The sequence below is a fragment of the Carassius carassius genome, chromosome 13, assembly GCF_963082965.1.
Source record: "Carassius carassius chromosome 13, fCarCar2.1, whole genome shotgun sequence".
In the NCBI taxonomy this organism is placed as follows: Eukaryota; Metazoa; Chordata; class Actinopteri; order Cypriniformes; family Cyprinidae; genus Carassius; species Carassius carassius.
Genome location: NC_081767.1, coordinates 27,995,420 through 28,021,569, shown reverse-complemented (window position 1 = coordinate 28,021,569; position 26,150 = coordinate 27,995,420). Strand labels below are relative to the sequence as shown.

Here is a 26,150-nt window from a genome sequence, read left to right as displayed (position 1 = left end):
CAAGTCTTTTGTGGGCTAGAATATGGACTCAATAGAACCATCTTTTCAGAACTATTTTAAACATGAAAATAGGGCTTATTCATGGAACACAAGCAGAATGAATTTAAGTGAATTATTTGAAAACTAGGGTGGCCCACCAGGGGGCCTCAGGAAACTTTGCCATTTAAAATTTTTAAAAGTGTACAAATTGTTCTTTTTAATTTGACCACTTCAAAAATATATTTTTATATAACAACCAGGTTTTGCAAAGTCTTGGAAAACATGTAATCGTAAAAACATTATTTCTATATTTAATATAAATAAAAATTGCTCTCTGTGAGCTAAAATACTTTTCAAAATCCCAATTTAGTAAACATGCATGACTGAAAAGGTCATGTTAATTCACTAAGGAGGCCTCTGCAAACTTAGTCTTTAAAAAATTTATCAAAAACAGCTGAACTGAGGGGGAAAAATTCAATTTTTAAGAACCAAGGTTCTCAAGGTCTAGCATGATTTCTAATAATAATAATAATTTTAAAAGTCACAGACAATATCTATAAATCAACATAAACATTACATTTTTTTAATGGGTAGAAAATGGCCTTTTGTGAGCAATGCTTTTTATTGAAATCCTTATCCAATCATCACAAATGACTGGAAAATCATATACTACATTAATTTGTCAAAAGAACATTCTATTTAAGAAACATCACAAAATAAATTGTGGTTAATTATTTTAATCAAAATAAAGCAAGGAAATATATTAGCCTAGTCAGACACTGCCTTTGATATTATGGGGCCTTGAAGTCAAAAAGGATGACAAGAACTGGCTTATAGCACATTTAAACAGATTTTTGAGTGATTTACACATTCTCTTTGCTCGTGCTTCATAAATGAGGCTGAGTGTGTGAGTGTGTGTTGCAGATACGCATTAGTCATTAGTAACAGGAGGCAGTAACTGACTATGTTACAGGGCAGGGCCTGCTGCGCACGGTGTGAGGGGCGTCGTCGCTCGCCTCCCGCTGACCTGTGCGATGCTCTCTGGATCCAGGCTCTTGCCGTGAGGCTCGGTGAAGCTTGTGTACTGTCCTGAAGATGTGGACCTGCGGATGGGAGGGCTCTCCATATTTTTTATGGACTCGTGCCGGCTGATGTTGGTCAGACTGCCGTGGCCGGTCCGTCTACGTCTCTCAGGACTATCCAAGGGCATGTGTCCTCTTCCTCTCAGCAGGTCCCGAGGACTGTAGTGGCCCATCATTGGGGATCCCAAATCTGGGTTGCCGTGACTGCTATGATTGAATTGGTGGCCCTGGGAGGGGTGGACCAAACAGTGGGAGTCACTGGGGCGAGCTGGAGGCCTGCGGGTCGGAGGGTCACTTCTCTTCCTGTGCCTGATAAATAAAGAAAAGGGAAATATGACAGGTTAAAGTGTGTCATGAATCTATTTCAACGCCTGGCAAAAAAAACAGCTTTTTTGAGAGGTTTGGAGACCCCTGAGAATGCTGTTAGTTTCATGTTAAGTGGTTGACATGGTTCAAAAACAGTACTGGTCATCACATGCTGCATTTGGCAATATCAAGTGTGTGCTAACCTTCAGTGTTCAGGCTTAATTACTGTAGCATCAGAGTATCTCCAGAGTATTTGTGGCAAGACCTACACTATATATTCATGACAAGAGGCCTGAACGGAAACAGCTTAGCAAGAGTCATAATAATGTATTATGACTGTGCATATCAGTGTTAACTAAAAGAGGTTCCTCTGAGAGATGCCTGATATGGGAACCAAAGGGAGTTGTTAATGCCAAAATATCAATATCAATATCTTTGCCTCTTATAGATTTTTATTTTTTAAGTCAGTATACGTGTTTATCAATAACACAACTGTCAAAATATGACTTGTGAATATAATATCTCATTTCCAACCAGGCTATACTCTTGACATAATATTAAGACTAAAGAATCTTCCAAAACATTTAAAACACAAATTAAACCAAAGCCGTGCTGTTATCGCTAACTAAAAATATTTGAAAAAATGTTGGTAACTGAAAAAAAAAAAAAAACTAATGAAAACCTAGACTTCGAAAATAAATAAATAAATGAAAATGATAAAAACTGCCTTGAAAGAGACAAGTTGAAGAACTAAAATTAATAAATCAAACATTAAGCTGAATATAAATATTTAAAAAGCTAATTAAAAATAAAATAAAACAAACTTTTAGTTCCTAAAAAAAAAAAAAAGCTAGAATACAAAAGCTAATTCAAAATATGAATAAATACTGTAATAGTATTTAAATAACACTGGTGGAAATGACCATTGCTAATCACAGTTTAGGAGGAAAAAGACAACTGTTCTATAACACAAGTTTCCAACAGTACGTACTGTGTGTTTTAAAGCCGAAAGTGCATATAGTAAAGAAACATAAATGATCAATTAGTAAGATGGAGTATTTCTATCATGATATAGCTGCCTCATAACTTGTACTTAATGAGCTCTTGTAATGTTTGTATAATCATTTTGACAGTCCGTGATGGATAGCAATCAGTAATGAGTTCATATTTTACATAGCTGTGCTGCTGATAATGATCAAAGTAAATAGAAATTAAATGAATTTGAGTATTATTTTATCTAATGTCCCAGTAGATGTGTTTGTCCAGCAGGGGACGACATGCACTACATTAAAACATGGAGCAACACAATGGTGCAGTGCTGCATAAAACAAGACACAGAATGTGTCAAAAGAGAGACAAGCCATGAAAATTTTTTGAACTTTTATGTGAAACCATATGTGATTTAGAACAACTTCAAATTATTCAAATTCATATTGAACGGCATTTGACACGGAGTCCTTTTATTTCTATGGCACAGTTATCACTGTAGTACACTAACACTGCTTATCCAGATATTCTGGCACACTAAATGTAATCAAATACTGATTTCATGTGTTTGAGCGACCACCGCCTCTTAGGACTAGTGCTGACATATCAAAGAGATTATTTGTCTTTGGAGATCACCACTTTATGTTTGATTGCCATAATGTCAATGCATTTACAGCTGCAGAGGAGGCTATCCTCATCCGCGAGGAAGTATGTTTGATAAACACATTTATGGAAGGAGGAGAACATCTAAATAAAGACAAATGCACTGAAAGATTTAAGAGGCATGAAACAAAGCTGCACGACACAGAGGAATACAGCGAATGAACGGGGAAGAGAGCAAAGGATAAACCGCGAGGCTACTGGCACTGACACAGGGTATTTGTTTGTCATTTAATTGACTGTTCCTTTAACTGAATAGCCTAATTCTGGGATGTTTTCGTTCAGTCACCTGCTGATGTAAGCATCAGGTGTTCTGCTGTCTGTTGGAGACCCAATGCCTCTACTGGAGCATTTCTCCTCTCCTCCATGTCCAGTGCTGGCCTCACTGTCCGCCTTCTGGCTCAGAGAGTCAGAGAATGTGTCATCCCTGTAAAAAAACAGCAAACAAGCAAGTTATAAAAACATATTTACATGCATTAGCCCTAGTTTAATGTTTAAAAGCAAACTGTTTCATGACAGACGATAAGAGCAGCTCAAACTGCCACCAAAACACATTTCAAAATAGCCAAAAAATTAAGGGTCAGGTTGGCACCCGATGGTTTGTATCGCTGAGATCTTCCTTTTCATAATAATAATTGTTTTTTTTTTTTTTTAGTTTTGCTTTGATTTTTTTTTAAAGGGCTGCACAACTTGGCCAAAAATGTTGATTATATATAAATATGACCATATAATAATAATAATAATAATAATAATAATAATAACAATAAACATTATTAATTATTATTATTAATTACTGTTAATTGTTATATTACAACAATGCTGTGCTTGTTTGTAAGCATGCAATATTTCTCCAAAAATGTTGTGATTTTATATCACAATAAACACATAAAAATAACATTATTATTATTATTATTTACATTTTATGTGAAGCATGCTGCTTTGAGAAACTGAAAACACTATATATCATGAGTCGCTCATAGGGATATGCCGGTATCAAATTGTCCTGTTGCGGTTAATTGATCATGCTTTTATCACGGTATACGGTATTATCACGGTATTTAAATTTTGTTTTAAAAATTGGTCATAATACAGTATAACAGGTTAAAAATAACTTTTTTTTCTAATAACAAAATAACTAAACATTTAAAACAATAAAGCAATAAAGAAAAATATATAAAAGTTAAATGTTTTACACATTAAAGTGCAAAAGAACTATAAAAACCAATAGGTATCACTTTACAGTAAGACCTCATTAGTTAACCTTAGTTAATGCATTAACATTCAAGGCAAGTTTATTTATATAGCACATTTCGTACACAATGGTAATTCAAAAAGTAAAAAAAAAAAAAAGTCATGAAGAAAAATAATCACAAAAATAAAAAGCAATTTAAGAACTTGACAGTTTAAAAATAGAAAATGATTTTACATAAAATACAGTGCAAAACATAAAATATAGTGTAATCAGTGCGGACACCGCATAGTGCTCATTCAATAAATGCACAGCTAAACAATGAGCAATAGCTACATTTGATATAGTATATTGTTACATATTGTTATTAATCTTTGTTAAAAAATCTTAAAAGTCTTAGTTCATGTTAGCTCATTAAATAACACAGTTGCAACTTTCAATTTTAACAATGTCTTACTAAATATTGGAATACCTAAGATTAATGAATGTTCAGAATAGTTTTTTCATTGGCAGTTTATGTTAACTAATGAAGCCATAATGTAAAGTGTGAATGAACAATAAAAGATCAAAACACTTTCAAACAATATCTAGGGTATTTGTAGTCCAGATTTTAAAAAAAATGAATGTTTGAAGATAAATAGCATATTAAGTCTAAATATTTCACTAGTTGGCACTGTAATAAACACCATAGGGAAAACACAAATCTGATTGGTTATTTAAGATTATTTTACAGGGTAAGGGCTGCATTTAGCCCATCTGCTGTCAGAGAGTGAATGTGCTTTCATTCATCGCGTCTCTCACGTGTTCCTCCATGTGCTTCTCATGCGGGCTTGTTTACATCAGATCACATGCCGCTTTCAAGCAGCATACAGCGATGTTGTGCATTTTAAGCAGCTGATGGGAATAATATTCTTAAAATGCATTCCAAATTCTGAATAATTTGTAATGTATATTTATTCCCGGTATTTAGAAGTGCCCACGATAACAATATTGTGCATATTAATCACCGCAATATATCGCATTACCGAATACCGGCACAAGTCTAGTCGCTAATGTGCAAAAGAACATTGTGCTGCGCTTTGCATATAATTAGATGATTAATTAAACTGCAGTTGCAGCGATTTGACAGTTGCACTAAGCCATACTACAATTTAGATTTTATTTTGCCTATTACTGCAGCCCTACAGTAACTAATGTTACTTAATTTGTCACTAAACAATGTTTTAAAGCAACCGTGCCATAGAGGATGTCTTGTGCATGAGCTGTCCATCCTCTCTCTTTTATTGGACTGAGGGGCTGATGCTGCTGGTCTAAGGCCTCTTAAACTCACGCACTACACCAGGCTGTAAATTCTCAGTGCCACGAGCCAAGAACACACATCAGCAGAGGTTCATAATGTGAATTACTGATACATACACACAGTGGGCTGGTATGGGCTCTGTTGTTGGCGTCATTCAGCACTCTGCCTGATTCATTAGATTTGCCCCCTTTATGAGCAAAAATCTGTTCAACTAGGCACCAATGGCTGCCCAGGTAGAAAAAGTTGTCATGACCATAAAGGGATTTACCAGAGGAGATGGTCCACAGCAGAGTGGTGAAACTAAACTCAGACGTGCCTCAAGTTATATTCTAAATCAAACTAGGTGCCTACCTCGACAACATTTTAAGGCTTCATAGATACATTTCCGTGTAATTAGGCATTTCATGCCCTACGCCTACTTCTCTATTACACGGTATGCAAAACGCAGTACATCAAATCTGAATTTGCAAATATGAAGTAGTAAAAAGGTAGTTATAGTATGTCCAGACTGCAATATAGAACATGTGTTATTAATGGTTGCAAATTCTTAATTTTGGACAGCGCTTGTTCATCTCTTGAGGAGAAGGCAATCCCAGAATGTGACAAGCTCATGAAAAAAAATAAAAAAATAGTGGACAAATCAAAAGAAATAATATTACACCATACATACTAGGGCTGAGGAAAATAACAATATTAAAATAAATAATAATAATAATGAAACAACAAACAAACAATAAACTCACTACCCAGGTGCCAATTAAAAATTGCATTTAAAATATTATTAATATAAATATTATATAAAATATGATATACAATTTTTGATGATTATTCTACATTGTGACAATTACATATGTAAATTATTTAATTGTGATTACTTTTTTTGACGTGATTGTTATACAATAATTTATATAATAATTTATATGATTTATATTACATAATATACAATAACTGATATGTGATTAATCATGATCAGTCATAAAAATCTGTGTAGTGACATTTTTATTCAAGTCACAGCCCTAATATATACTACATAAATAAATACTCTTGCTATCACCTACCTCTTACATTTTCCTTTTTACATACATTACATCTTATCCTTCTTTTTAATTCAATTTTCCACAATGTTGCAGAACAGTAAATCTATTTCTGATTTATGTAAACTTTTTTTCAAATTTCTAATTTGTTATATTTTATGTTCATTTTATTCTATGTACAAAGAATTAATAAATAATACAATTATTAGAAATTATAATTACATAATACTGAAAAGGACTGAATAGACTATAACTCAAAAACCAGGTAAATCTATTCAGCCCAATATTTGTGTCCTATGTATTTTCTTGCCTGGTGAAATAAAGGTTAATAACATCGAACTCTGTTGAAGCGCTATCATTATTTATATTCATTTATTACTGTAGAACAGTAGTGATACTCACATATCCTGTACAACGATGTACTGGTGAGGCACTAGGCCGTCTATGCCGTTGTGTCTGCCCTCCCACCAGTCATCTGACGCTCTTTGATACAGCAGTAGAGATGCACCCTTCTTAAAGGACAGCTCCCGCGCGGAGCGGCCCACATAATCAAATTTTGCGATGGCTTCAATGGGCTCCCCCTCTGTAGAAGAAAAAAACACAGCATGGTTAATTCAGTGAGTTAGGAGAGCAGAAACAGATGCAGCAGCAGATTTCCACTGGAGAATATCCAATCATAACTTCTGTGTGATCAATTAGCTTTTCCGCATGGGCGGCATCACCCATTTCTGTACTTTTGGCTTATGCTATATGAAACGCCTAAAGGGAAATAATACGGAGTCAACTGAACACCAGTTGGTGCTATTTGCAGTACCAAGTCAAATTAATCCATATAGTGCACATGCTTCAACTGCATCTGACTGTTCTTTCACATGTGAATAAGAGCATTTCAATGCATCAACATTATAGGGTCTCTGACCATCTGCTGTACACTCCTTTGCTGCCGTGACACCCTTTACGTAAGGAATCATTAGAGAGCCAACAGGCTTCAATGCATGCAAAGTAGCTGCAGCTCTGGCAGAACGTCCTGTTCTCATCTTCAGGACAATCAGGCAATGTGGACCTTACCAACAACATCACAACTCCTGCCAAATGAGTGCAACACCTCTTACAAAACAGCACTGTGAAACATTGGTGGCAATACTATGGTGCTTGAGTAATACGATACAAGACACTTGCAACCCTTAACAAAAATAAATAAATAAAATAATTTATTTTTATATAAATGTTTTACTATTTAAAAATGACACACTCCATTATTTAATTAAAAGTATATTATTAATTTATATTTAAATGCATATTTCTATTTAATTATTTAATATATGATTTAATAAAATTAGTTTGAACAAAAATGATTATTATTTTAGAAATTATTTGTATATATTTTTAAATATTTAAATATGTTGTTATTTCATTATATTACCAGCATGTCCACATCCATCATGGTATTCCCATTTTACTACATCCGTAAAACCTTTGAAACACCATGGTAATTTTGAAAAAACAAATCTCTTAAAAAACTTGAACACAACTGAATTACTTGCAATTAAATGTAATTAAAATTCATATTGTGAATATATGTTTAGTCTAATTTATTTTCTTTCTGTAATGCATTACAGTAATCAGTCAAAAATATAAACAGTTATAAATGTTAACAAATCCTTGTGAGTATTTCAAAAAAACTCAGGAGAGAGGCACAGCTTTACCATTGTTGCAAATAAAGACAGAAAAGTGAGGGAAAATATAAATCAGACAAAAGGGAATACACAATTCATCTTACACAGGAAAGACAGTAAAAGCAATATAAAATCAAGAAGCACAAGCTCAAAGAGGAAATGCTTTTTCATTCTTGACAGTCTGGAAATGACAATGAGTCGATGAGACGTGACTGTCTGAATTAATAGGGCTGCTCTGAGACCAGGCACCTTGTTAATAAAGAGGATGGGTGGAGATCTATATGAGTCTCTCCTCCATCTCCACCTCACAGATGCTGTCAATCATTCAGTGTCCTTGCGAAGCCTGTTCATGTTTTATAGTGCTGCAAGGACAGTGTTTGAGAAGACAGGTGGCAGACAAAATAAAAGTAAAAAAAAGTTACCTGGATTATGTGTGATTTTAGCTTAAAATACAATTAAAAAAAGAAAGATTATCCAGACACTGACCTGAATAATTCATTTGTTTACTGTCAAAAAAACCTTGCTCACTAACTTACACAAAGGCAGTTCACGATACATTTGAAGTAATTCAGAAGTCTGTATTAAAGAGACTGTAACTTTTGTTATGATACTATTTTTATTCACAGATTTTAACCAGGTGTTGTTCTTGCACCCGTTTGCTCTAGTTGATTGTACATTGTACCATATGGACTTCTTGTTACCCCAGAGGAGAGCTAACAAAGCCATGCTAGGTGTTCTGGCTAAACATACACTCTGCTCTAGCAGTAATTTACCCACCAGAACTCACGACTGCAAGCAGATCGAGGAGGAATAAAGGCTGACAGAGTAGAAAACCGTTTGTAAACGCATTTCCTGTTTTTAATGTTTTTAATAGAGACATGCTTGCAGACTGCAGGGGTGCTGCCATTTAGAAGAGAAAATGAGCTCATCAGGGGCCTGTTAAGGAAAACCACGTGTTTTTAACAGAGTTTAAATGGTTTTCTACTCAAAGGATTGCATTTCAAAAAAAGCTTTGAATTATATAATGTGACTTATTTTATAATGAACCCAAATATTCAAGGAAATGTGTATTTTGAGAACTGGAAGAAAAAAAAACAAGAATTAAAATTTTATTGAAAAGCAATGATGCATAAGATATTAAGACACATTTTCATAATTTAAATAAAAATAGATTTAAAATTTGATTTTTAATGTTTATAAAAAAAATCTTATCCTCACCAATGATATACTTGTTCAAAAATACAGTAAAAACAGTAATATGATGAAATATTTCTAAAAAGGTAAAATATTTGTATTCTATTTTAACCTATTTTAAAATACACTTTATTCCTGTGATTGCAAAGTTGGATTTTCAACATCATTTCTCCAGTCTTCAGTGTCACATTATCCTTCAGAAATGTATTTATTTATTCTCTGATGAATAGAAAGTTCAAAAGGGAAGAATTTATTTGAAATAGAAATGGTTTGTAAATGTATAAAATGTCTTTACTGTTACTTATGGTCAATTAAATGCATCTTTGCTGGAGAAAAAACGTAAATGACAGTAATATATCTAGGCTATATATATATTTAAAAAAATAAAAAAATAGGCTCATTTTTAATTTCATGTTGACTTTTAACCAAATATAACCCATATGTGAAGTATCAGGTTTCTCAGTTTAAGGTTATAGGTTCATGAAATTTAAACCGAAAATAAGATGGGTTCTGTTTATACTTGGTGAATATGAGATCTGTCTGTTCAGCAATGTTTAGAGAAGGAGAGACTCAGTTCCAATTTAACACTTGTCAAGTGACAGGTTACAGTTCCATTTTTTTTAAGAGTGGCGTTTACTAATGCAAAACAAAACAGTTCAAAATTTCAAAGTTAATTTTATGCAAGCTGTGCTAGAAATCGTTACACTATTGGACCTTCTTCCTCGCAAAATTTCACCAAACTTTTGCTTATGGAACTGCACCTTAAGTCAGTTTTCTCACAAATCTTCAGTTTAAGTGCATCTCAACAACTAGCACGATTTGAGGTAGCTTTCATGCGCGTAGCACAAACAGTGAGGGACAAATTATTAGTCTTAGTTTAATATTTAATACACCAGTATGAATGATCATATTCTTGCCTTATCCAAATAATAAATTCCCATTTGAGCAATCACAGAGAGTTTATTCCCATTTGTTTTAATGCTCCAAAAACAAAGGTAGACTTCAAAGCAACCATCTTCTAATTGGTATTTCTGATTCAGTCCTACCATTATCTAGCTCCCTGCACAGACACCCGCTCTTAAACAAATCTTAGATATGGAAAAAGCAGACTTCTCTTATAAAATAAGCTCAAGAAAACAGGCATTGTTCGGGTACAGACGGAGAGAGACAGGAAATGTGTCTATTTTCAGTGGGGCGACATACAGGTCAGCAGCAACATTTTCCTTTCGGTTCTTCTGAAAGACTGTACAGAAGACAAAAACAAACCACTTGACTGAGTTGAGTTTTCAGTCTGACACTTGCAGTTTATTTCTCAGATTACACGTGGGAATTGGTTCATGTGTCATCAATGGGCCAAGCATCTGGTTTTAGTTTTGTTTATGACAGTGAGCCTTGGGAACTTTTAGAGGAATTTTTTTTCTTCATAATAAAACCACATGCAGCAACAAAAAGAACTAGATTTTGAGCCAGACTGGTGAGAACTCCACATGTATTTTTAATGCAAACTGCCCTATAGCAATGACAGACTGGTTTAGTGTGGAAAGTATTTGCCAGACTTGATTCAAACCCTCTTCCTTTATTTACGGATGTCTCTAGCTTCCCAGAGGATTAGAAAACAAAAGTTCTCCGCTCTTTAACGATCACTTCATTTAAAGCTGTCAAAGTGATTACCCAGGACACGGCAAGGAGGAATTAACCCTTAACTGGCCCAGTCAGAAAACGTTATATGAAGTAAAATCGATCCAGAGGCTCAATGGCCGAAGCCAATCTGAGCCAATGGGAAGAATGACTGGACAGGAAAAGATGACTTAACCTTGTTCCTATGACCTCAGAGTGCTTTCTTAATGTATAACCTACATAAACTAGTTGTCATACTGTACATACTACTACGGGGTGTGGTAAACAAAATAACTTACCATCCTCACTGGTGTGGTTCTCCGTTCCTCTATCCTGATCAACCTCCTCAAGAGCTCCATGCTCACTGTATGGACTCTCACTGCAGAAGAAAAGAAGAAAGAAATCAAGACAAATAGTTCTTTTTTCCCCCCAAATAATAGGTTTTTAGGAACTATTACCAAATATTTAAGGACTGAATAGTAAAAGTCAAAGATAATTCAATGTTTTTGATGAGCTTAAAAACCTTTTGTTCTAAAGTCATGTGCTTTATGTTTGGATTTTTGTATATATACAAATTTTCGAGTCTGTCTATTTATAAATCGCTATAAAACATTAAACAAGTAAAGTAAAAGTAAAAGTATTATTTGTGTAACATTTATTGCTCACTACATTATTTGGACCAAACGTTTGAATGGTTTTGTGCATCCTAAGATACAAATATACTACTGTTTTGGGGTTACGTTTGGGGTCAGAAAGATTATTATTTTGAATTATTATCTTGAACTTACCCAAGAATACTGAAAAATAAATAAATAATGTACAGCGGTTTCCACAACAATATTAAGCAGCTCAACGGTTTCCAAGATTGACTTTAATGGGAAAAGTTTCTTCTAGAGCACCAGATGAGTATATTAAAATGATTTCTAAAAGATCATGTGACACTGAAGACTGAAGTAATTCCATCACAGGAATAAATGATACTCTGAAATATATCAAAATAGAAAACAGCTACCTTAAATTGTGATAAAATTTTGAAATATTACTGTTTTTACTGTATTTCTAATCAAATAAATGCCGCCTTGGTGAGCTTAAGAGACTTCTTAATGACTTCAAACATTTAAATGGTAATGTATTTTTGTATGTAAAGGCAACACAGAGTTAAGTCACAGTCAGCATCAAGCAAAAAGTACAGAGGCTGTCATTAGTATTCAAGAGGAGTCGCAGGGTGTTTGGGATTCTGTCAGTGGAACAGCGTGGTTACTGAGACTGGCATTAATGCCCTTTACATCCATACAGATTACCTCTGAGTCTGACACACAGTAAAGCCATTTCAAACAGAGCACTGCCACTCCCGCATGCCACACTACCAAAAGAGAAAATATGCCTGAAGGCTGCCAGAAGTTTAAAAAAAGGTGGATGTAATATCTGAAATGCTGAAGTATAGATGCTTGCAGTGGCAGGTGTTTTGCTTCAGGTTGGGGGAAGCAGACTAGTGGGAGTTGGGCCGCGCTCTTTAAAACAACAAAATCACTAGCCAACATCACAGAGACAGAATGAGAAATACAAGGCCATTTTTAGAACACAAATTTCAGCTAATTTGTAGTTTGTAGGAAAATGGGAGTTTCTTTGAAGGGATAAAACACCCAAAAAAGAATTTTTTTTTTTTTTTACACACTGTCCATTCAATGAAAGTCAATGGGGTCCAAAACAACAATGACTCTAATTGACTTTCACTTTGTGAAAGGAAAAAAAAATGTAACAAACACTGACACATTTTTCGTTTTGCATCTTTTTTTGTGGTCCACAGAGAGTCATTTAGATTTGGAAAATGAAATAAAGCTGAAATAAAATAAAGGTTATATATAAATATTATAAGGAAAAAAATTGTTTGTTGCCAAGGCAAAATGTCCCATTTTATTTTTTTGAAGTTCAGGTTGAAGCACTTAAATTACTAAAACTAATTGAAATAAAATTAAAAGCAAAAAGAAATGTAAAACAAAAAATTTATAAAAAACAAAGCACATTACAAAATTACATCAACTTAAAATGAAAATTTTAAATAAAAAAAAGCTAATTCAAGACATAGCCGCCACTGAAACGCTCTTTAATGAAAAATCAAGATTAAAATCTCATTAAACCTCTTGGAGTTTGTTGAATTACAATGCCTGACACAAAAATGACCAAAAAAAAAAAAGTGATGAGACGTGTAGCCAAGTGTGGTGTCCCATACTCAAAATTGGTGCTCTACATTTAACCCATTCAAGTAGTAAACACACACACACACACACACACACACACCCAGAGCAGAGAAAATTCTAAATAACTGACTTCCTGTAGGTATTGGTGTGTTAAATGTGTCTACCGAATTTCATACATGTACGTGAAACGTAGTTCGAGAGGTACTTAGTTTAAAGTGTACAGGTGGCGTTGTCGAGCCATTTTGCCACACCTACTTCTGAAACATACATCAGATGAAAATTTTCGGCACTACTGGCGTGTCTGTACAATTTCATGATTTTCAAGCATGTTTAGGCCCTTAAAAATGCTATTCATTTGAGTAATATTAACAATAATAATAGTAAACCGAGGACTATTAATAATAAAATGACACTGGATTGTGAGTAAATTATGACAGAATTTCAGTTTCTGGATGACTATCTCTATAAATTTTATTCCAAATATTTTGTGTGGATTTATGCTCATAGATTAGATGATCTTCAAAACAAAGAGGCCCCACCCAAAAACTGTGCTAACAAAATAAGTGACTCACTATAGCACTGACTAATCATTTCTTTTATTTCACTCGAGGCACACCATGGATGTCCGGATACCATCACTAATCCTCAAAAATACAATAAAGTCTACAACTTTAACAAGCTCAAAGACTGTCTCGAATCTCAGGTTGCACAACCCATTAACATCTATCTTATAAACACTTCCTCACCCACCTAAATGCAGTTGCCCAGACAGTTATCAATAAATAATTCAAACCAATATCACCATCACATCTCAGCACTCACCAATAGTCTCCGCCTGCCATACACTTCTCGTACATGGGGCCGTCAAGCTCCTTTGTGTCAGGAAAGATGGTCTCGTGATGGATGATGATGGTTTTGATGACCTCATTGACATGGGCCTGGCAGGAGACCTGGTCCTGAGTTTCTGGAGTGGGCATGAGGGTGGGGCCAAAGCAGATGGCCAGATTATAGGGGTCCATCATATTTTCATCGCTGTACTGGGACAAGCTGCAGGAAAAACAAGCAAGCCATTAGGACATTTGACAACCAGCAAAAAAGCATTTCCATAAGGACATTCATCTGTGTGTTAGTGAGACATTGGGACTTACTGGTTGAGGAAGGCAAACAGATATCGCATGACCACAAGGACTGATCTGGGTACAGTTAGAAGTATCTTACGTATATACAGCGCTCTCTCATACAGATTGTCTATTCCTACAAAAGAAAGAGAGAATGAGTAAAAAAAAAAAAAAGAGAAAGAGAACATGAGGCGATTCCCTTGTGTTCATTAAATTAAATTGCCAGGTTTGTTGGCCCTCACCCTGGACTTAATAAAGCTGATTACCAGAGCATTGAAAGAGGTAAAGTCTCAAAACTACTCAACTCCTCTTTTTAAAGAAGCTTAAAAATGAATGCAAAAGACTGGCATCCCAAAATGCACAGAGATTTCCATAACAAATTGCATTTATAAAGTTAATAACTGGATGTGGCTCAATTACTTGACAATACTGTTGCATACACTATTTAAAAAAATATGCATAATGCACAGTACACTACTAGCTCATTCCAAACTACTATATCTTGTCCTCATCGGATCCCATGGCTATGCTGTGAGACACACACATTACTTATAAAGTACTTATTAAAAACTGATGTGACCTGCTCTCATCCATACTTTAGCACACCCAGATCCTTGATTCATCCTCTGATAGCATTGTAAAATAGCCATGACACCATTAAAAAAAGATCTGGGCTTTTAAAAACATGCTACTATGCTACAATCGTGGCCAAAAGTTTTGAGAATTACATAAATATTGGAAATTGGAAAAGTTGCTGCTTAAGTTTTTATAATAGCAATTTGCATATACTCCAGAATGTTATGAAGAGTGATCAGATGAATTGCATAGTCCTTCTTTGCCATGAAAATTAACTAAATCCCAAAAAAACCTTTCCACTGCATTTCATTGCTGTCATTAAAGGACCTGCTGAGATCATTTCAGTAATCGTCTTGTTAACTCAGGTGAGAATGTTGACGAGCACAAGGCTGGAGATCATTATGTCAGGCTGATTGGGTTAGAATGGCAGACAGGTGATGCTTGAAATCATTGTTCTTCCATTGTTAACCATGGTGACCTGCAAAGAAACGCGTGCAGCCATCATTGCGTTGCATAAAAATGGCTTCACAGGCAAGGATATTGTGGCTACTAAGATTGCACCTAAATCAACAATTTATAGGATCATCAAGAACTTCAAGGAAAGTGGTTCAATTCTTGTAAAGAAGGCTTCAGGGTGTCCAAGAAAGTCTAGCAAGCGCCAGGATCGTCTCCTAAAGAGGATTCAGCTGCGGGATCGGAGTGCCACCAGTGCAGAGCTTGCTCAGGAATGGCAGCAGGCAGGTGTGAGCGCATCTGCACGCACAGTGAGCGCAAGACTTTTGGAAGATGGCCTGGTGTCAAGAAGGGCAGCAAAGAAGCCACTTCTCTCCAAAAAAAACATCAGGGACATATTGATCTTCTGCAGAAAGTATAGTGAATGGACTGCTGAGGACTGGGGCAAAGTCATATTCTCCAATGAAGCCCCTTTTTGATTGTTTGGGGCATCTGGAAAAAGGCTTGTCCGGAGAAGAAAAGGTGAGCGCTACCATCAGTCCTGTGTCATGCCAACAGTAAAGCATCCAGACACCATTCATGTGTGGGGTTGCTTCTCATCCAAGGGATTGGGCTCACTCACAATTCTGCCCAAAAACATAGCCATGAATAAAGAATGGTACCAAAACACCCTCCAACAGCAACTTCTTCCAACAATCCAACAACAGTTTGGTGAAGAACAATGCATTTTCCAGCACAATGGAGCACCGTGCCATAAGGCAAAAGTGATAACTAAGTGGCTCGGGGACCAGAATGGTGAAATTTTGGGTCCATGGCCAGGAAACTCCCCAGATCTTAATCCCATTAGCCGCATTTCCACTGTCGGGCCAGTGTGAGCCAGGGCTTAAAGCGGGCCGGGTGGGGCTTATAGCCTCGGGCCAGTAGCACCGAGGCCAGAATAGCGCAGGGTTTCCACAGTGGAGCCTGAAGCTCCGCTGCGCATCACTAAACACGTCTTTTACATGCCTCTCAGAACAACGTCATGCAACCTCATAATTTCACCAACAAAGAGAAGTTATCAGAAAACTAAGAAATAAGTCACTGGAACATGGCGCGATCACAAAACGAACATGATAAAAGCGGCCGTTTGTTTGCATGCTTTTTATATATTCAAATTCAAAAGCATTGATGTTTTAACTATAGAATAAGTGATACATTGATCATATTGATTTAATTTATCAGGACTCAAAATCAATCATACATAAATACACTTTATTTATTTATTTTTAACGCTTATGAAAATAGCCTGCTTATTCAGTCGAGTCTGTTTCTGTTTATTTGTAGCCACAGTAGCCGTCACATTTAGAATGAATGATAATATCTCTATTTTTATAAAAGCTCCCGAACAAAAACATTATTATATTTTTTTATGATAGGCAACGTGAGCTAAACTCTAGAGACGAGGCTTGTGACAGATCATATAAGTTGCTAAATAAATACACGATTGTGATAGAGAGTATAAAAAGCTGACGTCTGATTTCTTCAAGCGATTCATATTTACCATGTTTACTATAGTAATGTTAATGCCCAGCGTGCATAGTCTTTTGCATCGTTTATAAATATTTCTGCCTTGTATGGTGATTATAATCCACATCAGATCAAGTTATTTCAAACACTTGGTGCTAACTAAGAGTGAGTTTTGAGCTCAGCTTATTTTAAAAAGTCTTTAATACTGGTGTTAAAGCTGTTATCTTCCTGAAATGATCCGCGCTGGTGCTCTCCAGACACGGAGAAACTCCGCCTTTGTTCATAACCCCTCCTCTAGCCCCAGCTGGCCCGCTTTGGCCCAAGGTTTTCGTCAGGCCAAAAAAGAAGGAAGCCCCGGCGAGGCACGATCAAGCCCTGGAAGTGACCGTGGAAACGCGACTGGCCTTGGCACGCACTAGCACGCCCGGTTTAAGCTCGATAGTGGAAACACGGCTAATAAGAACTTGTGGTCAATCCTCAAGAGGCGGTGGACAAACAAAAACCCACTAATTCAGACAAACTCCAAGAAGTGATTATGAAAGAATGGGTTGCTATCAGTCAGGATTTGGCCCAGAAGTTGATTGAGAGCATGCCCAGTCGAATTGCAGAGGTCCTGAAAAAAAAGGGCCAACACTGCAAAATACTGACTCTTTGCATAAATGTCATGTAATTGTCGATAAAAGCCTTTGAAACATATGAAGTGCTTGTAATTATATTTCAGTACATCACAGAAACAACTGAAACAAAGATCTAAAAGCAGTTTAGCAGCAAACTTTTTGAAAACTAATATTTATGTAATTCTCAAAACTTTTGGCCACGACTGTACTGTTATTCGTCTTACTTGAGCACGAAACTGGGTTTCCAACACAGATCCTGAGTAAGGGAAGCAATTTAAAGCCTCACCACAGACAAGGCACATGTCTGCAGAAACAAAACTCAAACTAATCTCCTACTGTGCAGAGGACGCACAACCGACAGTCTATATATAGACCTCCCGGGCCGTGTGCGTTGGAGGGAGTGTATGGTATGCTGGGAAGGGGTAAGTCGTGTGTAAATGTAAACAGCAGGGAATCCCTATTCGTCACACTTTAGTCCACAGAGTGTAACAGGCACAGGGCCGCACACGGGTGTGTATGAACACATGCCTTTACATTCCTCCACATGCACAGACAAACAAAACCCACCCAACCCACACATGCAAGCGCACGGCACCTTAATCTAGCAAGGTCTGCACAAATTTTGACATGTGGCTAAATATTTAGAAAGTGCTGTCATATAAAGCTACAAGTGATACATTTATGCTAAGAACATTTTTGCATTTAAAATAACTCAAAAACTATTTTCTATGGCAGATAAAACGTCAAGTAAATGCATCCAGGTCTAAAAATGCTAAAGGCTATAAACCAATTATTAGGCTAAATATTAGTTGTGAATTATTAAATGAAAGATATATCTCAGAATTGTAGCTCTGGGCTTAAGTTTGTCAAAAGCTTCAGGGTAAACTATGGCAGTCATAGGCGCCGATACCGTGGGTGCTCCGGGGCTCGAGCACCCACGGAAAATACCGAGCACCCACGGAAAATGAGCACCCACGTGTGCCAGTGCCAGACTGCCAGTAGGCTACATTTATTTAAAATTAAACATTGCAGTTGGCGCTATGAAGCGTCTGCCACACTGTGATTGGTTATGTTGTTGTCAGTGACAGTGACATAACCAGTCGCATGCATGTTCCATATCCTATCCACCAATCACAGCGTTTCTGAAAACGTCCCATCCCCCACTATACAGTGCCGTGCGAGTATGTAATCATTTACTGCTTTCCGTAATCACTAATCATTAATCAGACTAAAATGGACAGATTTGTTATAAAAAACTGCACTGAATATTTCGGTTTATTTTCTACATTTTGCTTTGGTTAGATTAGGTTTAGATTAAGGATTGTTTTCTTATATTTTGTTCTTTCCTTTGGCGCCGCTTTCGTTCTTTTCCCATTTTATTGTTTGTTTACATTTTCACCTTGTACATAGCGCACATTATTATTGTTATTTTACTGGATCTAGTGGCTTTGGCTTTTTGTGAATAAACGTCCAGTATTTTTTCTCTTTCAAAGTTTTGTCTGTCTTGTTCTTCCACCTCATTTCATACCCAGCAGTACGTTAATATGTAAATGTTACGGTACATTCCCTAGACTCCTTAAAGTTCGTAACAGGGTTTAAATGGGAACATTTTTTCTGCTCAAGTATAGGCCTATATACGGTTTAAAAGAGGAAAAACTAATGAACACAAAGGTAGCCTACTTTTGGACAGAATACGAGTTCTTTGTTAAATACATAAAATAAAAAAATATTTTTTTTAGCCTATATGAATAATGGATTCGAAACCTCAAAGAAAAGCCATGCCGCTATCAAAAGAAACCTCGAAACATAAATGAGGTAGACATTCCCAGAAACTCATTATTTTAGTCGCAACAATCGGTTAATGGAAACGCTGTCCTTTCACAATAGTTTTTTAATCAATATTTACAAAACATTAATTTCCCAAGAAGCTGAACGCATAAGCGGTTACGTGTCAGTTAAACTTTTCATCTCCAATCCTGTTTGTATTTTTGAGAAGTGACGCTGTTGTGTTTGTTTGTATCGGCCGCTGTCCATTAGCCTAAGGTTCTGAAATGCAATATTTTTTGAATAGCCTAGTCTATTTTTTTTCATTTTTTAAATGGCGTGCGCCCTTGAGCACCCACGGAGAAAAACATAAATCGGCGCCTATGATGGCAGTACTTCCACTGCTATATTAGTTTTAAATAGTTTTTGAATGAATGAATGAATATATATGAATATAAGAATCAAAAATTAAATCAAATAAATGCAGCTTTACACTCTTTACACATATATAGCTTTACACGTATACACTACCGGTCAAAAGTTTGTGATCAGTAAGACTTGTAATGTTTTTTAAAGAAATCTCTTATGCTCATCAAAGCTGCATTATTTGATCAAAAATTCAGAACCAAATTAAGAAAATTCGGTGTGCGTATATATATATATATATATGTATATATATATACAGGTCCTTCTCAAAAAATTAGCATATTGTGATAAAGTTCATTATTTTCCATAATGTAATGATAAAAATTAAACTTTCATATATTTTAGATTCATTGCACACCAACTGAAATATTTCAGGTCTTTTATTGTTTTAATACTGATGATTTTAGCATACAGCTCATGAAAACCCAAAATTCCTATCGCAAAAAATATATATATACAGCTTACCGAGCTGTCGATCACAAATATCCCATTAACCTAACTGAAACGACTGAGCATCACGGTGTCACACTGCATTCATTCATTTAGTGCAGTGTAGCGTCATCTATGATCATGATGAAGCACGCTTTCTCACACAAAGTTGCATTCATGCCAGTTGAAGGAACCAGCTGAATCCCTAATGTGTCATGCCGCGGTGGAACACACACTGTGCTGTAATAGAGTGTGCATAAGGCTTGAGGCGCTGGATTTCTTGTCATACGGTAAAGAAAGTCACTGTCCCACTGTTGGGGCTAAATGACTGAGATCTCTTCGTGTGAGAGCGCACGATAACAGTTCAAAGCACTGTTAATTCACACTGAGAATCAATGACAGATTTACAGCTGCAGGTCAATAGAAAGCAAAGGCACTTACTGACACAAGAAATGAGATCATTGAATCTTTCATTTGGAATCAGAGGGTTCTCCAAACCTCGAAAGTAGAGTTTCAAAACACCCGCAACAGAGTTTATATCATGGTTATTCTCTTCGTCTGCCAGGGGATCGTTACCTAAGAGACATAACGTGTGTCAAATCTGCTGAACAGAATATTTATATTTAATATATTTGCACACAAAAAAAGAACCTAAATATCAGCATTTGCTGAAAACACATCTTCTGCCCAGTAGATGTTTTTCCAAGAAAGGAAGTCTCCTTAAATTATGTGAGTTTAGGTTCGCGGCTCATATGAACCACTGAAGACATAAGAGACTCACTATTATTCAGCTGCGGCAGCGCTTTCAGAGCTATGTCAGAAACCTGAACTCTATACCACATTTACACACACACACCTCTTTCAAAAGAGTTCTTGATATCATTGACTTCAACTTGAGATCCAGATACTCTGAATATTCCTTGATGTTGGAGGCCTAAAAAATAGAGAGAAAAACTGTGAAATAAACTTAAATAAGACGTCTTCCAATGTTCATTTAAATCCGCTGGAAAAAAAGGCTGGTCCATAGTAACCACATTCAAATCCCAATTCAAATCCCAACCTTAAAAGTGAAGCCCTGTGTTTTCAAAAAGTTCCCTTTTCTAATTAAAGATAATGAATGAAGGAGAGAGACTGCAATCAACTTCTACAAAAAACATTCATCAGTCCGGATTAGCTTTTAATGGAAAGCTTGGCTGAAGGTCAGAAAAGATTAATTAAAAACATGTCTATTGTTCCTAGTAAGAAGGCCACACAAGACTTTCACAGCCAACAGGATCTATACACATAGTTTATATGGGCATATGATAAAGACCTTTTTGGACTGAACATCCTACAACACAGAACTTGAAATAGATCTAAAACAAGTCTGTGCATGGCCTACCCTGGGATGGGACAGTTTCGAAAGGGGCACGCAAAAACATGACCTACCCTGACTCTAAATTTGTCCCAAACCTAACTTATGATAGGGCAGGTAGCAACTGGATAAGACAATTGTAAACACAATAGCATAGCTGTATACTTCGTATTCATGCTTTTTGAGTGTTTTAATGACAATAGTGGGCCATTCTAAAGAATTATGGGTATTTCATGGTTTGAGTTACAAGGTTCTCGCAAAAAACTTACCATACAGGTTGATGAATCGAATACAGCTCTCAACAACTCTTGGTATTGCTTGTCCAGAGTCCTTAAAACAAGACAACATTGGCATCAAATCAGGATGTGGGCTAAACAACCAGTCAAGCCCTAAATCAACTGAAAATATCCCACACATCATGTATCATTCATGTCGGAGATGAGAAGATAATCCTTCTTGAGCCTAACAGACCCTTTTTAAAGTGCACACCTAAGATTCTGTGCCTTATCCTGTCTCAGACAGGAAATTAAATGACAACTTAGATCTGCGTGCTAACATGGTTCTTGAACATGAATGGAGCCAGTTCCACCGGTGGAAAAACTGAAATGCTTTAGTGAATCCAGCTATGTGATCTTGGCGTCCAGGCTGCCTGTTGTGTGGGGTTAGAGCTGTTTGTTCAGTTTTTGGCAGGGCTCTATCTTACAAGTTATTAAAAATGCTGTTATCTGCTTTTAACCCAGGGATCTCTGTGAGAGTGCCAGGAACAGAGGGAGACCTCACAGGCACTACATTTCCCAGCTATTATCAGTGCAATATGGTGAATACAAAATGTACTGCCATGAACACAATTACTTATTGATACTGATACTAAACCATAATCAAAACTTCACATTTAAAAAAAAGATTTAAATAATCCAATAATTAATCATAATGCTTTTTTTTAATAACCATTTCTTTCCTTATTTTTCACATTTTCATTGCAGTAATGAAATTTTTACATATTTAATAATTAATAGAATCTTAATTTTATGAATTACCTTCTGGCCTGTGTTAAGCACTATACAATTCTAGTGTGAAAATATTATTATATTATTTATATTCATTGTAAAAAGTTATTTAATTTGTGGGAAATTCTCTCCATTCAACTTAATAAATCATAATTGTGTGCATTAAGGGTCACTGAAGCCAAAAAAGATGAACTCTTTTCAAGCACATGGACACATATACTTTGGGGTCCAAAAGTCTGAGACCACTTCTAATTTGCATACTGATCATTTGTAAGGGGAAATTGTGTTCTAAATTATGTCTACATAACAATTTGACGGGAAAGTAAAAAAATAAATAAATAAATAAATGTGTGTGTGTGTGTGTGTGTGGGTATATATATATATATATATATATATATATATATATATATATATATATATATATATTTTTTTTTTTTTTATCCACATCAACTCTGGGGACCCACCGGTGGGTCCAATATTGCATATGCCTAATTCTCAAAAAATCAAAATAACAGCTCAAGTGGTTATTATAACTATTTTTAGTTTTCCTACTTTAAACAGAAATCCCAAAATCTGTGTGGTTTCAGATATTCACACTCCACTCTACATGGTTCACAACTCCTTAAGATTGAGCAAAGCTGACTGGAAGTTGAACTACTGGAAGCTTACACAGACATGCAGCAATGAGCTAATCAGGACAAGCCGACTGTTTCTGTACCTGGTGCCTTGTGTGTGAGTTCCGTCGTCCACGACTATCAACAGATGAATGACAGGACAGAGAGCCAGAGAGCGAGAGAGCAGAAAAACAGAGAGAAAGAGGCGATCCCCATGTTATTTGGTCCCAGCACTACAAGCCACCAAAAACAGCCTACAAAATCATTATTAGTCTTCCAATGACAATATTAGCTCCAGTCTCACAGAGAGAAAAAGAGGAGGCGTGCTGACACAAATTTTGCATCTAAAGTTAAATAATAGATGTTGAAAAAGATTAGTTCACCAAAAATCTGTCACCATTTCCTCTCTCTTGTGTCGTTCCAATTTTTTTTGACTTGCTTTTTTCCATGGAACACCCAAAAATAAACAACGAGTCACTCTTTTCCCTAATCAACAAAAGTGAATATAGCTAGATGGTGATGAACTCCAACAATGACCAAAAAGCACCATAAAAGTGGTCGACATGACATGTTCTATTTATTTCAAGACTTCTGAAGTCGTACAACAGTTTGATTTGCACAATAGATGGAAATTGAAGTCATTATATTCTAAAAAATCAAAGCTTTAAGTAAATGATGTCAAACAGCATTAATTCTCATGTCTCGTCATAACTGTGTGATTTGCCAAGTTTAAACTTAAATTTCACTCTGATTCACACACAAAGTTATCAAATTGACTTTTTACAACACCTCTTCAGTATTCACTTTCACTGTATGGAAATGAGCTGAGTGAACATTCTAGAACATTCTGTTGTGTTGCACAGAAGAGAAAAATTCAGGTTCGGAACAACACGAGACAGAGATTTTTATATTTTTAGGTCTACTACCCCTTTAAGAGGCTTTCATGCTGCCCTGAGGCATCTCTGTGAATGTTGATGCATGAAGCTCACTTTATCTCTGTCATCTTGCTTTATGTGTACTCACTCCCACACACACCTCCAATTCTGCTCTGTTTAAAACCTTCCCCAGCCATAATGATCAGTCAAGTAGAAGCAGGTAGCCGTGAATCATTATGGCTTTAAGCGGCGGTATTCAGTGCAGGTAGTACGGCACCCAAAGCTCGAAGTACCTTAACAAATGACTCCAAATTGCCATTAAACAGCTTAACGTTAAATACAGAGCGTGGTCTGGGTCTCAGTGTGCCAAACGGTTTAGGAGGAAGACTGGGAGGCCTATAAAGAGATGTTTATACTATTAATCTTGAATCTGTTGTAAGCTTTAGCAAATACAGTACAGTGTATCGAACAACTTTTTTCGAGAGACAAAATTAAGTTGTGGACATGATTTCAGGTTATTTGGGGAAAGCGGTAAGATCCTTTTGTGCCTGCTTCACTAATGTCCTGTTCATAAACTTCACTTCTACCGCAAACAGAACAACAGATACATAGATAAAACAACTGACAGAATGATAAACAGGATGGCAGACAGAGATAGAATGACTACTAGAACACAAGAACAAACTATAAAAAGACTGAACGTCAGAACAACGAACAGAACGACAGACAGAATGAAAACAGAGCTGACAGAGAGAAAGACAGAACAACTAACAGACAGAACAACATAACTAACAGACAAATAGATAGATAGAATGAAAGACATAAAAATAGAATTAATGTTAGAAAAAAAACAAAAGAAAGACTGACAGAAAGAAAGAATGATGGCTAGAATGATAGAATAACAAACAGAACAAGAGAATGAAAAACATAAAAGTAGACAGATAGTATGACAAAACTAACAGATAAAACCATATAACAGACGGACTGATAGAACGAAAAATAGAACAGAAAGTCAGAATGATAGATAGAATGACGGCTAGAACAACAAAACAACTGATAGATATAAAAACCGACAGAATGATAGATAAATTGACAGAGATAGAACACCAGACAAACCAATAGTCAGAATGACAGACAGAATTACAGACAAAACCGAATAGACAGATAGAACAATAGAACAATAAACAGATCGACAGCCAGATATGCAGACATATAAAAAAAAACAGATAAATTCAGTAAGATGGATAGACAGAAGACAGACAGAACTGATCTCATTCATGCCACATTTTCCTTGTAATCTTTGAGAGAAATTTGAACAAACTAATATTACATCTGACACTATATGCTGATGATGATACAAAACAAGATGAACTGAATAGGGCAGAGAACATTTTTTACCTTGTAGTTGCATACTCAGGCCGGTAACCTGTGTGTGTGAGAGAGAGAGAGAGAGAGAGAGAGAGAGAGAGAGAGAGAGAGAGAGAGAGAGAGAGAGAGAGAGAGAGAATGTGAGAACACAGTTCTTCAGATGCCCAGGGGAGGCTTTCGTTTATGCTCAGTAAAGCACATGCAGCCAGCCATCTTTCTGGAACTGGACATCCTCACATACACCTTTAGGACATTTGGAAGAGAAATTCAACATCTGAATCACAGGTACCCATTTAGCTATAAAAATATGGGAGAAAGGGAGCATGATTTCTTGATTCCACCCACACAGTGTTCACTTAGCGGCCCCTGACAGCACAGTCTGCAGTGTTCACAACACAAAACTGAAATGCTCCCGGCTCCAAAACATTTAGAGGCAACAAGATGAGCAGATTTATACATGATGCGGGAATTATAATCCTCCATGCTATCGTACTTAAATAATATGAGGTTAATTTGAGGTTGCATTACCCACATGAGCAGCTTCCTGCTGGTTTCTACTGGCCAAGAGGACTATGATTCAAATGTGTTATGAATTATCTGTTTTCAGTTCTAAGGGCTGACCCTATAAACAAACCAATTCAAACAATACCATCACCGAGGGTCCTCTTCAGTAGATCATGCTTTGCCTGAAGCTTTGTGATGAGATTGCTGCCCTCCAAATACTCGCGGAACTTCTGTGAAAAGACATGATTGAGACCAGTCTGAGACCAAAAACATTTGACAGCAGATTGTCCTAACCAAGCACAGCACCAGAATTTATT

General features: G+C 36.2%; 1 protein-coding gene across 3 annotated transcripts in view; it reads right to left on the bottom strand.

Moving 5' to 3' along the window:
- The window catches only part of LOC132156275 (SLIT-ROBO Rho GTPase-activating protein 1-like), a 102,845-nt gene that overhangs the window by 2,925 nt on the left and 73,770 nt on the right, over positions 1-26,150 (bottom strand). The window contains exons 10-21 of one of the 3 annotated variants that reach the window (XM_059565206.1): positions 25,979-26,063; positions 25,360-25,387; positions 24,255-24,357; positions 21,735-21,795; positions 20,968-21,045; positions 20,553-20,687; positions 14,371-14,476; positions 14,045-14,269; positions 11,324-11,403; positions 6,940-7,120; positions 3,304-3,441; positions 943-1,370 (exon numbers count right to left, since the gene is read on the bottom strand). In XM_059565206.1, coding sequence (XP_059421189.1) covers positions 947-1,370; positions 3,304-3,441; positions 6,940-7,120; positions 11,324-11,403; positions 14,045-14,269; positions 14,371-14,476; positions 20,553-20,687; positions 20,968-21,045; positions 21,735-21,795; positions 24,255-24,357; positions 25,360-25,387; positions 25,979-26,063 — 1,644 coding nt within the window. In that variant the 3' untranslated portion in view covers positions 943-946. Of the gene's footprint in view, positions 1-942; positions 1,371-3,303; positions 3,442-6,939; positions 7,121-11,323; positions 11,404-14,044; positions 14,270-14,370; positions 14,477-20,552; positions 20,688-20,967; positions 21,046-21,734; positions 21,796-23,190; positions 23,225-24,254; positions 24,358-25,359; positions 25,388-25,978; positions 26,064-26,150 lie in introns of all 3 variants that reach the window. The other 2 variants (XM_059565204.1, XM_059565205.1) reach the window with 2 other exon arrangements.